This window comes from Indicator indicator, chromosome Z, assembly GCF_027791375.1.
Source record: "Indicator indicator isolate 239-I01 chromosome Z, UM_Iind_1.1, whole genome shotgun sequence".
Taxonomy (NCBI): Eukaryota; Metazoa; Chordata; class Aves; order Piciformes; family Indicatoridae; genus Indicator; species Indicator indicator.
The window spans coordinates 46,303,410-46,316,109 of record NC_072053.1 but is presented as its reverse complement, the minus strand read 5'-3'; the positions used below and the strand labels follow the sequence as shown (position 1 = coordinate 46,316,109).

The 12,700-nt window shown below is 44.1% G+C and overlaps 1 protein-coding gene across 2 annotated transcripts in view; it reads left to right on the top strand.

Moving 5' to 3' along the window:
- Positions 1-3,147: 3,147 nt before the first annotated feature.
- The window catches only part of PCSK5 (proprotein convertase subtilisin/kexin type 5), a 265,280-nt gene continuing 255,727 nt past the window's right edge, over positions 3,148-12,700 (top strand). For both annotated transcript variants that reach the window (XM_054398161.1, XM_054398162.1), the window contains exon 1: positions 3,148-3,345. In XM_054398161.1, coding sequence (XP_054254136.1) covers positions 3,148-3,345 — 198 coding nt within the window. The remainder of the gene's footprint in view (positions 3,346-12,700) is intronic.

The window sequence follows — 12,700 nt, the reverse complement described above, 5'->3', positions numbered from 1 at the left end:
TGACAGTCCCCTGTGTGGTCTCTCCACTCAGTTGATACCCAGTATACTTCCTATCTGTGTTGGAAAGAAAAGCTGGAATTAGAACATGGTCCTGGTTAGGGATGCAAAAGTTCTCATCCTCTTTTTTCTTTTTTTTGAGGGTGCAGGCACCTCTGAGGATGTGGCTGTGATGAGGTACTCAGCAAAACTTTGCAGGTTGGTTAACACTGAAATGGTTTCAAATGTCCTATGTTACATGTTCAAATGCTTCTACACAAGCTATGATTATCATATGCCTCAGTGATCTCTGCAAAAAGTACTCTATAATCACAGAAAAAATGCCTCTGGGGACCATATCCCTCCTTTTTCAGAGGCTAGTTTCAGATGTAGCGTAACTTTCATAGCAGTTCTATTAGACTATGTCACACAATTCAGCATTAACTAAAGATACTTGGGGATGATGATGTATTTATTAATCTACTGATTTCTAGTGGTGTTAGTGCCTGTGAATAAAACATCCAGTTATACAAGCCAAGTAGGAAGTAGATGCATGAGAGTACAGCTTTAGTGTTTGCTTGTAGTTTGTGCCTTTCGTGACAGAAAAAAACACCCCAACGTCTACAGCAGGAAATAAAGCAGTCAAAACAACAGTAAAATTCACTGAGAAAGGATCACAGAATAGATTTTTAATTTATCCTTTTCAAAAAAAGAGACTGCACAAGATTCTGGTTTTGTGACCCACTGATTCAGTACCCTTACTTTGTTAAGGTGGCCATTTATGATTAAACATACCTTAAGCAGTCCAGATACAGGGAGAGAGCTAAACTGTGTGATTACCATTGAACTCGTCCATAAGAGGGGATAATTCCTAGAGAAGCACTTAATATCACATTCAATTAATGTATACTTATATTAGCTGCAAGATGTAACTGTCTGGACCTAGCACTGCTTCTGATGAATCTGATTAGAGTTTTGATTGTGGTTTCAGTAGAGGAATGATTTCCTTAATAGTGAACCAGCATCTGTAAAATCCTAGAGAAGGTGAGCAAAGCTGAGGTCTTCAATCTACAAAAAGAAGTAAACAGTATATTGCGATACGCTGACCAAATGATAATACAAACTACAGAAAAAAATACTAACAGGGAAAAGCTAATCGCTAGTGAGTACATTTTTGGGAGACATAGGACGGATGTGGAGATAGATTTCCCCTTCTACTCCTCTTTAAAAACAATCACAGGATGCAACCAAGATGTTAGTCATTAATGTAATACTGATGTTTAGGGGGAAAACAAATTAATTACTTACATTAGTTTTTTCCTTACCAAATACCTGCCTCATTATGCTTTGAAACAGAATGCGATCCTCCTCTTCCTCCTCTGCCTGCTTCTCTTAAAGTGGAACATGTGACTTTGGCAGTCTGCACTTTTACTATTTCTACTTCATTAGGAAAACAGTGGTTTTAAAGGTAGGAACACAGATCTTGGGGGAGACTCAGATTTCAAGTTACTCTATGACTTTCTGCAAAGCATTTAACTTCTCATACTTGACACCCTAGTGAAAAAGAGCGGTGGCTGCCTGAGTTCACAGGACACCTTAGGTACCTCAGATGAAAAAAAAAACCAAAACAAAAAACCAACAAACCAAAACACAACACTTACATTAGTACAATACTATTTATGTTCAAATTCCTTCACAATCTGTAATGTACCCTCAGAGTAGGTCTGCTGGATTGAACTTTATACATGCTTACTTTAACTTTCAAACAAAAGTAAGCAGCTCCATACGTTGTCCAAAGCCACTTCGGCAGCTTTCAGATTTAGTTTGGTAAGCCACAGTCCGGTCTTGGGTGGAGATGAATTTTCTTCCACTCCACCCAAACCCCTCCAGTTGCTGATAGCGTTTCAGCCACCACATGACCAGCTGATTCTTTTCTATACACACACCTGTTCCGCTGCTAAAATTGCTTCCCAGTCAGGTGGCAGTTGTGGCCACACTGCACAGGAATGGGGAGAGGGAGCACCCTGGAGGCCGTGCTCATCATCCGGACTTCACTGCTGAAGTGGCCTGCCGTCTACATTTTCTTCCGAACGCGTTGACTACAAAGGGATGTTGGCGGACAATTCAACATTAAACGATACCAAGCAACGTGTGTAAAATAACGGCCAGCAGACTGCCATGAGGCACTGCTCGGGACCGCCGGTGAGGCAGCTTGAGACTGTTCGTATCCCGCCTAGCACCACGACCTGCTATCTCCGGTCCTACGGAGGGGCCTGGCCGAGAGAGGCAGCCGCGGCTCTCCCACGGCCCCACCTCGCCGCCGGCACCCGGCGTGGGCAGGGCCAGCGGGGCGCAGCCGGTGCTAGGCATGAGGCCTTGCCGCAGGCCTCGCACCTAACCGCAGCTTCCCGCAGACACTCTAGCGGGTCGGCAGCCTCCCAGCTCGGCAAGTGCAGAGGGCAGCATTTGAGACGGCGGGAGCGGCAGCACCCGCGGGCGGCGGGAGTTGCGAGCCCGCGAGCGCGGGGGGAGGCGAGCACGAGGCCAGGGCAGCTTCCATTTCCCCTGGCCCTCGGCGCTGCTGGGCGGGCAAGAGAGGGGGCGGGCGGAGGAGGTGGAGGAAGAGAAGGGAAAGGAAGGGAAGGGAGGGGTTGGGGGAGGTGGCCGAGCAAGAGTGAGCTGAGGCGCTCTGCTGCCGACAGTTGCACACCGCCTGCTGCTGCGGCCGCGTTGGTGCCGGACTCCAGGCAGAAGAGCGAGAGGGAAAGCTAGTAGAAGCCAGAAGATCACTTGTAGGGGGAAGGAAGTCAGAAAAGAGGGAAGCGCGGAAAGAGGGAGAACGAGCCCTCCTCCCTGCGGAGAGACGACTTCCCTTGTAGCTGGGTAGAGGGAGAAGCTGGCGCTCAGAAACTGTGAGAGGAGCTTTCCAAGCAAGTTACTTAATCTCCGAAAAGCGGGAGGAAGAAACAACAGTAATCACCGATCATAGCCATTATTCCCAACTCCTCACCATTTAACACTCGGGCGATTCAATGCACTACTCCAAGCTCTTCCTAGTTTCTTCTTCGGGGTAACTTCGGAGGACGCGCCGCCGGTGCCCCTCGGAGGTGAGAAGAGGCTCAGAAGAAGGAAGGAGAAGTTTTGTGGGGATTGTGTGCGGAGGAGGAGAAGATGGGCTGGAAGCGCCGCTGCTGCTGGGGAGGCGGAGGCGGCGGGGACCTTCTCTGCCGGCTCACCCTGGTGCTGGGGTTCCTACTACCCGCCTGCAGGACGCGCCTCTACACCAACCACTGGGCTGTGCGGATAACTGGGGGGCTTCCCGAGGCCAACAGAATAGCTAGCAAATACGGATACGTCAATATAGGACAGGTAACCCTCCTTACAACTACTTCCGAGCGGGTGCCGGGGTCGCGGGGGGGCGGGCAGGGTTCGCTGCTGCCGCCCTGCGTCCCCGGGGCAAGGGGCAAGGGCAGGGCAGCTCAGCTCCACGGCCACCGTAGAACCTCGGCCCCACAGTGGGCTCCACGGCGGGGCAGCTGGCGAAGCGCCCCCTCCCCCCATCCTTCCCCCGCTGCCCCGGCCTCCCGCTGCCGGCCAGCGGAGGTGATGCACAGGGGCAGGTACGCCGGAGCGGCGCGGCAGGGGCTGGGGCCGCAGCGACCCCGCTGCTGCCAGGTGCAGAGTGTGGCGCGCGCCGCCGAGCCGCCCGATGGCCAGGGCAGCGTGGGGAGGGAGCGCGGGGCTGGACTTTGCGCTGCGCAGCGGGCACCTTTCTGCTACCCCTGCCAAGGAAAAAAGGCCAACACAAGAGGAGCTTGTCCTGCTCCGTCCGTCCTGCGACCGTCTCCTCGGTAGCCAGGACGTGGCAGCTGCGGCCGTCGGCCCGCCGCGGGGGGCGTCCCGACCCCCCCTTCTGGCGGGGCGAGCGGAAGCAAAAGGTGACGGGTGGCCCTGGTGCGGCTGCTCGGCAGGCGGCGGTTGCTGGGGTCCCACGGCGAAAGGGAGCCCACTGGAGGGGGCCGGGGCCACCGCCGTGGCCCGCGCTGCTGTCCCGTAGCCCACTCGCTTTCCGACGGGTTTGTAGTGAAATAAGGGGAGAAAAGTTGGATCTCTCAATAGGGTGCTATGGGCAAAACTTCCCCGGGCTGTGCCTGGCCGGTTGGGCGAGCAGCTGGGCTCACCGGGGCCCGCAGCTGTTTCGCTGGAAAACGTCTGGACTGGCTAGATCCATAGATGACCCCGTGTGAGAAAATCTTGGAACCAGCCAGGTCCAGGAGCTCCAAATGAGGAAACACTTGGTTTTCACTGTCTCCCGTCACGCTGAAATACCTTCACCTGCTATGGCTAGGCACAATTGCTGTTTGAAATGTCCTAATATCTCTTTTTCTAACTTGAGTTTCCCGGCGGTTTTACATAAAGTACCGGTTGCATACGTAGGGTTTGGTAAGGTAAGTTCCTAAAAAGAAACACTTCTTTTGTAGGCTGGAGTGCAAACGAACAGGCACAGTCCCTCTAGACAGTAGTCTACATTACATGAATTGAAAAGTTAGAAATGAGCATTTACAAGGACAGAAGGCTCCATCTTCTACATTAGGTTCACAAAAAATCAGCTTCGTTTGTACAATAGGCCTTTTACATCAGATCAAAGTGGGACCTAGTTATTGTTTGTAGGGTGAGTTCACAGGTACTGCATCATTGACTTGAAGTGCATCTCAGCTGTTTCTAGTCTTTGAGAACCCGAATAATACAGCTGTGTTGTCTGTTAAGATAAATAATTGACATAAGAAACCCGAATAATGACAGAGCAGAAAATGTGATGTGTGAAGAGGCAGTTACTTACAAAATGTGAATACTGACTACCCTCTGGGAGCACTTGGACAGGTAGGCAATGTTATTCCCAGCTGGAGGATCAAAAATTTAGGAGAAAGGTTTTATGTCAAAATTGAACCTCCACTTTGAAACTGCTATTTAGGAATCAAAGCACAAAGATTTGTGCATTGATAGCTTTCCTTTTTGCCTTACACGTATCTTCTGCTCAGGGTGTTGCTCTGTATTCCTATCTAGGCCTTTATTGTGCCAAAATAAAAAACGGTTGGAGGATGCATTTGTCTGCTTTTGTCAGGCCAGCTGTCTAACTCAGAGTGTGCTTTTTTATACCTTCAAATTTTATACCTCCAAGCCTCATTTTGAGTTAAAGAATGTAGTAAATCACTATTGCTTCTTGTGTATCAGTGAAAATGCCATGTATACACCTGAGATACTAATTATAAATGTATTACTAATCAGGTGTACAGGGGGGAACGAGAAAAAATAGAGACTATAAATAATGAAAAACTGGAAAATACATTATGGGTATGCAAATGAAAAGACAGCGTATGTGAAGGGAACTGATAACAATTCTTAGTGTTGTAGATAGGGGAGTACAAGTAGAAGATGACTGTAAGAAGGTTAAATGGTTGACATGTGAGAGAGAAAACTTAGGTAACAGTATGAATTAGAGAGAGATATGATTCCTTGTTTTCTGGCTATAACCAGCCTTTAAGAACAAGAAGCAGGTGATGGCCATATGTGAACAAATTCCACAGAGCTTCCTGTATATATTTTGGATTGGAGTAACTGGGTGGTAGATGTCATTGTCCTGTGCTAACGTAAGAGCTCATTGCTCTACTATGACAGTTACATGTCCTAAAAAGCACTGTGCATTTGTGCAAAGTCTTATGCAGAGTTTCCTTTCATAGGTATCTTTTTACGATGGCTAGTGTTAAGTTTATGATAATATCTTGCAAAATCATCTCCAAATGCTATTTGTGTGGCAGCACAATTATTAGTATGTTGGCGGTCATTCTAGTGTCCTTTTTTTCTCAGATAGTTCTTACACAACTTTCATCAGACTGACCTGGTTACTGGATAGACTTTATAATTTGAGAATTCAGACCAGGCTGTGGTGTGGCTGTATATAGTTCAAATCTTGCATATGTGATTCAGAGCCTGTGAAAAATGGTTCTGTAACAATTTCTTAAAAATACAAAATAATTTGTATATATTTCTGTGAAGCTTTGCAGACTGTATCACTTGATAAAGATGCATAAAGGGAGAAGACTATTAACTTTTATGGAGAGGAAGTCAGAGTTGGTCTGGATTGATGAGTTAGGTTTGCCTGCAGTGGGCTTTCTGTGCAGATTTGGAAAAGTAGAAGCATACTTGCACAGAACAGGAAGTGCAAAAGAATATGAGAATGGGTCAAGAATCCGCTATTTATTATTGAGGGACAATTGCAAGAAATTTAAAAAAATCTGTATTTGATAGGACATGTTGAAAGGCACTATCATAGCTGAATACACTGTGAAAACACTAAAACACACATACTTAATGTCTATATTGTAGCAGCTATGGCCACGCAGTTAAACTTTAGATTTGCAGGTAATATCTTTTCTAGGTAAGATTAAATATTGTAAGTAAAGTTGAAAGTGTCAGTAAGAGCTAAATTGTTTGCTTCTGCTTGAAGAAGGGAGTTACAAATCTGCCCAGAGCGCACTGACTCTCAGTAAAAAGGACCCCCCAAAAAATAAAATATTCAAGATAAGGACTAATGAGATTCTGTTTTAAAAAATTAAAGTCAGTTAGGTACAGTTGCAAAATTTTAAACTAGGAGTATTCTAACAGCAGTTAATTGCATGATTAGACCTGAAGGGAATAATGGAAAACAGAGAAGTTCTGAAGGTCTTACCAGCATGAGTAGAGATGCGGGGTCATATGGAAGAGAGAGAGAGTTTAGGATAGATCAGGTGTAAACAGCCAAGAGTAGGCAATATTTGGGTTGTATTTTTGTAAAAATGGCATTGAAAGGTACATTCAGTTAATCCTTGGAGACAAGACAATAGACCCAGAAAGGCCGTGAATTGTAAGCTCTGGACAGCATTTCTTCTTGGCGCCTTTTTTTTTTTTTGTCAATTTAAAGCTTTCTTGATAACACGCTTTAGCTTTCCTTATTTTTTCATTCTCATTTGATTTGGAGAATACCCAGTTGAGTCTTGAAATGCCTCTTAAGTCCATTTTCAACACCATGGTGATGACAGGAAAGCTACAAAACCTGCTTGAATGACTCGGTGAGTCAGTGAAAAATAAATGGCAGAAAGGGATGTTAAAAGAGGCCTCCAGATCACCTGCTGGTGAGCAGTTGAGAACTCCTGCAGCTCAAAGTGTCTGCTAAATTCCTGTTGCTCTTGAACTTCTGATGTCTTGTAACCAAAGTCTGAAGCTTTATTTTCTCTGCTTATTGAAAAGAGAAGTTTTCCATTAATTTGTAGGTGACACAACTCAACAGACACAGCATCTTGTTTTACCCTGTATTTTTCCAGGCTACATGTTCTTGTTTCCTACAAATTGCTCCAATATACTGCTTATTTATCCTGTATTTCCTTACCGTTACCAATGTGAAGTTGCCAGTAGACACAGGAGCTTGTTCTTCAAAGATACTCAAATCCTTACAGTGAGGCTGTCATTAATTTTCTTCATCTGTGGCTTGGGAAAGCATAGGGCAACAATTCAAATTTGTCACTGTATCAACTCTTAGTTATGTTTGAAAACTCTTTTCCCTACATAATGGAAAAAAAGTTACGTTATCACAAAAACAGAGGCAGTAGGTCCCATTGCTGAGTGACATAAGTGGGCACACTGTCCTTTTGGGAAGTCGTTACTTTTGATTGATGCAGTTAGCGCCACCAGTTCCGAGCTTCTGATTTGGACAGTAGGGCCTGCTTGAACTGTCATGCAGATTAACAGGCATTCATTTAAGGCCTGTTGAAGGCCTATCCCATAACTTCAGGCTTGAGTGTGGTTACTGGTATTGTAATTTCTGTGACATAATCACAGCTGCATTAAAGATGATTGAGTAGACACAGTGAAGCATCAGTATAAGCTACAAAAAAATCAACCTAAAATCTCCTTTGTTTCATTGGACTTTAAAATAGCACAGACATGTAATGTCAGGACTTGAATGTGTAGAGCTGATTTTTTTTTTTCATTTTTGTTTTCATTTTCCCATGTTTGGAAGGCATTTCTGAACTACCCTTGAAGTGTAATTAATTTCTCTAACAAGTGAATCCTTACGTAAAAAAATTACCTCTATTCCTTTTGTGTGAGTCTTCTAATAAAATGGCCTTGGACTAGCAAGCTCTGCAACTGTGATAAGATAGTGTAATGGAAAGCAGCCAAGGAGTTGTCTAAGTTACATGCTGCGTGCAGCAGTTTGAGGTATAGCACATTCCCCAGTAGCTCCTTGCTGACGTATTTTACCCTTCCATCCTGCAGTGGCTACTCTAAGCTGACTTTTCACTTAAGCAAAATGTCTAGACATTTCTCTTAGAGCAAAATGTCTGTCACTGACTTCTGGGAAAGTTTTTTCATTGTTGGTAGGTGCTGAGGGTTAAAAATACAGTGTGTGTAGCATTTTGTACAATTGGCATAAATATTATGACTGTGTCAATAGCATTTAGGTTCCTTACTACACAGTGAAAGAAGGAAGCTTTCTTTTCAAACAGCCATCAAAATTAAGGTGTACTTATATGTCATCCTGATTCCCTTGAATTTCCTAGTTCCTTGTAAATTAAATTCTCACTTGGTAGAAATTTTTGGTTTGCTTCTAAAATAGTCTCCATAAACTGGAGAAAGGAAGACTATCTTGGAGAGGGATAACTTGTGAAGGTTCTGAGAAGCTGAGAATGCTAATCCAGGCTCTGATGCCGGAAGTTTGATTTAAGCTTTTCCCTCTGACTTCTTCATTTATATAGCTAATAGAGGAGGAGCTCCAGTATCTGACTTTGGGCACATGAGTTTATTTTCATTTGAAATGTGCAGGCTTCAAAATAGGAAGTTTCTCTAGGTTTGTGTTCTTCCAGAAAGTGGTGCCTCATCAGATTGAGGCTACTGTCATCAGGTGCCAGGAACTTTTCATTCAGGCAGGGCAATTTCCTTTAAGGTGCAGGAGAATCAAAGAGCTAATACCCCAACAGTGATGGAAAAATGGAAGAGAAAGATACCTGTGGCTCCAGCAAGGGAAAGAAGTGCATGCTGTATAGCAGTGAACTTTAGATTCTTCTATTAATTTTTCTTTCTTAACTCTAGGCAGGGGCGGAGAATAGATCTACAGTTTCTGAGATCATATCTTCCCTTGTCTAATTGTATTTTTCCAGTAATTTTTCTGATCTTTTTCAGGGTCTAGTGACCTACTTCCCACCCTTTGGAAGTGACAGACCATCCTTTCCCTCCAGTTTTCTGCCTGCAAGAAATGCACACTGTTTGCCCAAGGCACATAAGTGTGAAAATATTGAGGTGTAGCCTAGGAATCACTGTTAACATAAGCAGATGTGAGTTTTTTAGCTGTGATTTGCCGAAAGATTTTGTTTATTTTGAATTTATAGATTTAAAGCCAGTAAATCAAGAGTTAATGAGTATTAGTCCAATACCTGAAGGGATCCTGCAGGAAGCCTGAAGAGGGACTTTTCATAGCAATGGGATAAGAGGGAATGGTTTTAAGCTGAGGGAGAGTAGGTTTAGGCTGGATCTGAGGAAGAAGTTCTTTGGTACAGGGTGGTGGGTGTCTAGAAAAGGCTGCCCAGGAGGTTATGGGTGCCTCCTCCCTGGGGTTGTTCAAGGCCAGGTTGAACAAGGCCTTGTGCAGCCAAGTCTAATTGAGAGGTGTCCCTGCTCATGGTGGGGAGGTTGGAGTAAATGATCTCTAGGGTCCCTTCCAACCTAAGCCATTCTATGATTCTATGATTTCAGACCTGAGGTCCCAATGGTGGCACAGAGAAGATGTGTAGCAAGATCAATTGATCAGAAAGAATGAGAGGAATGGCTATTTAATACCTAGGGTAAGTTTAATGAAGTCTTGGATATTAAAAATGCAAGTACCAAGAATTACAGTAATGAAAGAATCAAAGCTAGGTGTAGCCTATGCTGCATGCATGTGCAGACGTAGTAGAGTTGCACAAGGAAAACTGAATTTTCTCTTTTTCATAGTAGAGAAAATACATTTAGGGACTGATACAGAATAACCACAAGTAGAAAGATCTTCAGAATATATAAGCACTGAAATTACATCCTTGCAAATGCCCACATGCCAGAGAACAAGAAAACCAGCTCATGTTTAAGATTACAAAGGGGTATGCCATGGCTAATTACTTCATGTTTAGCAGTGGTTTTCTTGTCTGTGCAGTTAAAATGAGGGAAGACGAGGAGAGAGCAGAACTTGCTACTACTAAATGTAAGCTTTCATTAGGATTTGAATAAAGAAAAGGATGTGCCAAATGTGTTCTGGTGATAGAGGCTATATAATAGTCTTTGTATGCTGTTACAAAGTGAGAAAAGATGAGAATCTCGCTTAACTCAAGCTACAAATTCTTTGATTTTTACTTAAAGCCCTGAGCAAATACAGTAAATTACACTTTTAAGAATAACAATTAGGTGCAAGTATAACTTAAAAATGGAAGTGTTTGTGCGAACTGTTTTTCTGAAACTGAATACCTGAAGTAGACCATGGAAGAACTACAAGAAGTCTGTAAAATATATTCACGGATTCACAGATTGCATTTGGTTGGAAGAGACTGTCAAAGGTCATCTTGTCCAACCCCCAAGCAATGACCAGGGACACCTCCAACAAGGTAGGTTGCTGAGGGCCCCGTCAAGTCTGACCTTGAATGTCTTCAGGGATGGGGCCTCAACCTAATCCCTGGGCCACCTGCTCCAGTTTTACACCACTCTCACTGTAAAGAACTTCTTCTTTATGTCTAACCTAAATCTACCCTGCTCCAATTTAAAAACATTGTCCCTTGTCTTATTTCTGCAAGCCCTTTTAAACAGTCCTTCCCCTGCCTTCCTGTAAGCCCCCTTCAGATGCTGAAATGTATCTATAAGGTCTTGGGGCCTTACCCAGGCTGAGCAGCCCCAATTGTTCCATCCTCTCTTTGTGGGAGAGGTTCTTCAGCACTGTGATCATCTTTGTAGTCCTCCTCTGGACCTGCACCTGCACCAGCAGGTCCATGTCACTTTTGTGTTGGAGGTCCCAGAGCTAGACAGATGAGATCTCACCAGAGCAGAGTGCAATAGGATGCAACAGGTCTTCTGGACTGCAAGTGCACATTTTTGACTCATACCCGGCTTCTCATCCACCAGTACCCCCAAGTCCTTTCTGTAGAGCTGCTTTCAATTTCATCATTCTCCAGCCTGTATTGATATCAAGGGTTGCCCCGACCTAGGTTCAGGACCTTGCCTGTTGCCTATTGAACCTTATGAGATTGTCCTCATCTTTTCTTTCCATCCTGATCTAAGTCAGTAGTGCATTATACCTCTTGCTGTGACAGTACTCGTGTTTAGTGTGACATGACCTCAGGCTGACAGTAACTGGCAGTTGTAGAAGTGAAGAGCATGGGGGAGCCATCCCTTCAGATCAGTTTGTCCATTGGGGAAAATTTGCTATGACCATGTTTTCCTAATGAATATTTAACCAGATTTCAAAGGTCTTCAGGAAGGAAGCACTGCAATACCAGGGCATGGCTGATTCTAGGGGCTTATTATTCTCTTTGCTGTGCTCAAGCCTAAACCGTGTTTATCTTCTTGCAGTTCAAAGCCTGCATTTCTTATTTCTCTGAGCAAAAAGAGTAGTAGCATCAGAAAGTTGTAGTGTTCCACTCTTTCTGACACCTACTTTTATCTTTTCTGCATCCAAACCCAGTCCTTACACTGATCAGTCTTGCTCTTTAACACTGGTTTAATTGTCCCTCATCTTCCTGGGGAAGGATCTGCTGGAGTATAGAATAAGGATTCCTTCAGTCAACTTGCAGCTTATCACTCCTATTTATGCAGCCCATTATGTTGTTGGTCTCTCCTGTCGCCATATTATGTTGTTGATTTAGTTCAGCTTATGATCTGCTATGGTTCACAGACCTATTCTACTGAATTCCTAGCCTGTTGTTCTCCAGCCTGAATTTGTCCAGTAGATTATTACTGGTAAGGTGTAGTTTCTTTGCATGTGCCTTTGCTGAATCCTTCCGTGCAATGTGCTTGTGGATCCTCTCTGCATAGATGTCTTTCCTGTGCCAATGTTCTGGTCACTAGTTGAAATATTGACCAAACTAGTTTTTAGAGGAACTCTACTAGGTAGTCATTGCCTGCTCTGATGTAGTAAATACATATGCCAATGTTGCTTACATAGTTTTGTCCTACTATTCCATAATTTAATTTTGTGCCCTACTTCAGGAATTTGACGGAGACTGTTAATCAAGTAGCATTTTAACAATAACAGCTTTTAATTTGCAAAGTATTGGCTCAAAATAAATATAAAAGTCACGAGGGTGTCGGATTGACTGGATCATTAGAGAATGCTGTTATATACCTTAAGTTCTTAATAAGTGGATTTTTACCCCAGCTCCACACAAAACTACAACTAGCCAGTTTTAAAAATGGTTTTGTTACTTGTCTTCAGTCTGGAAAGCTTTTGGGGTTTTTTTTGTGTGCTGATTTCCAGCTTACAGACTGAATTTAGTCATGGACTGTTCTTGAGCTTAAGTGACTTGTCTCTTTCTCCAGCATATTGGCAAGGGAAACCAGCCTTCACTTTAGCTTCTGGTTTCCTATTAGAAGATAGGCTTCCTGCTCCCAAGGTGCATTCCAGTTGCTGTGTTTTGACTGACATCCATTTACCTTGACCGGAAAAAATGGCCAGCTT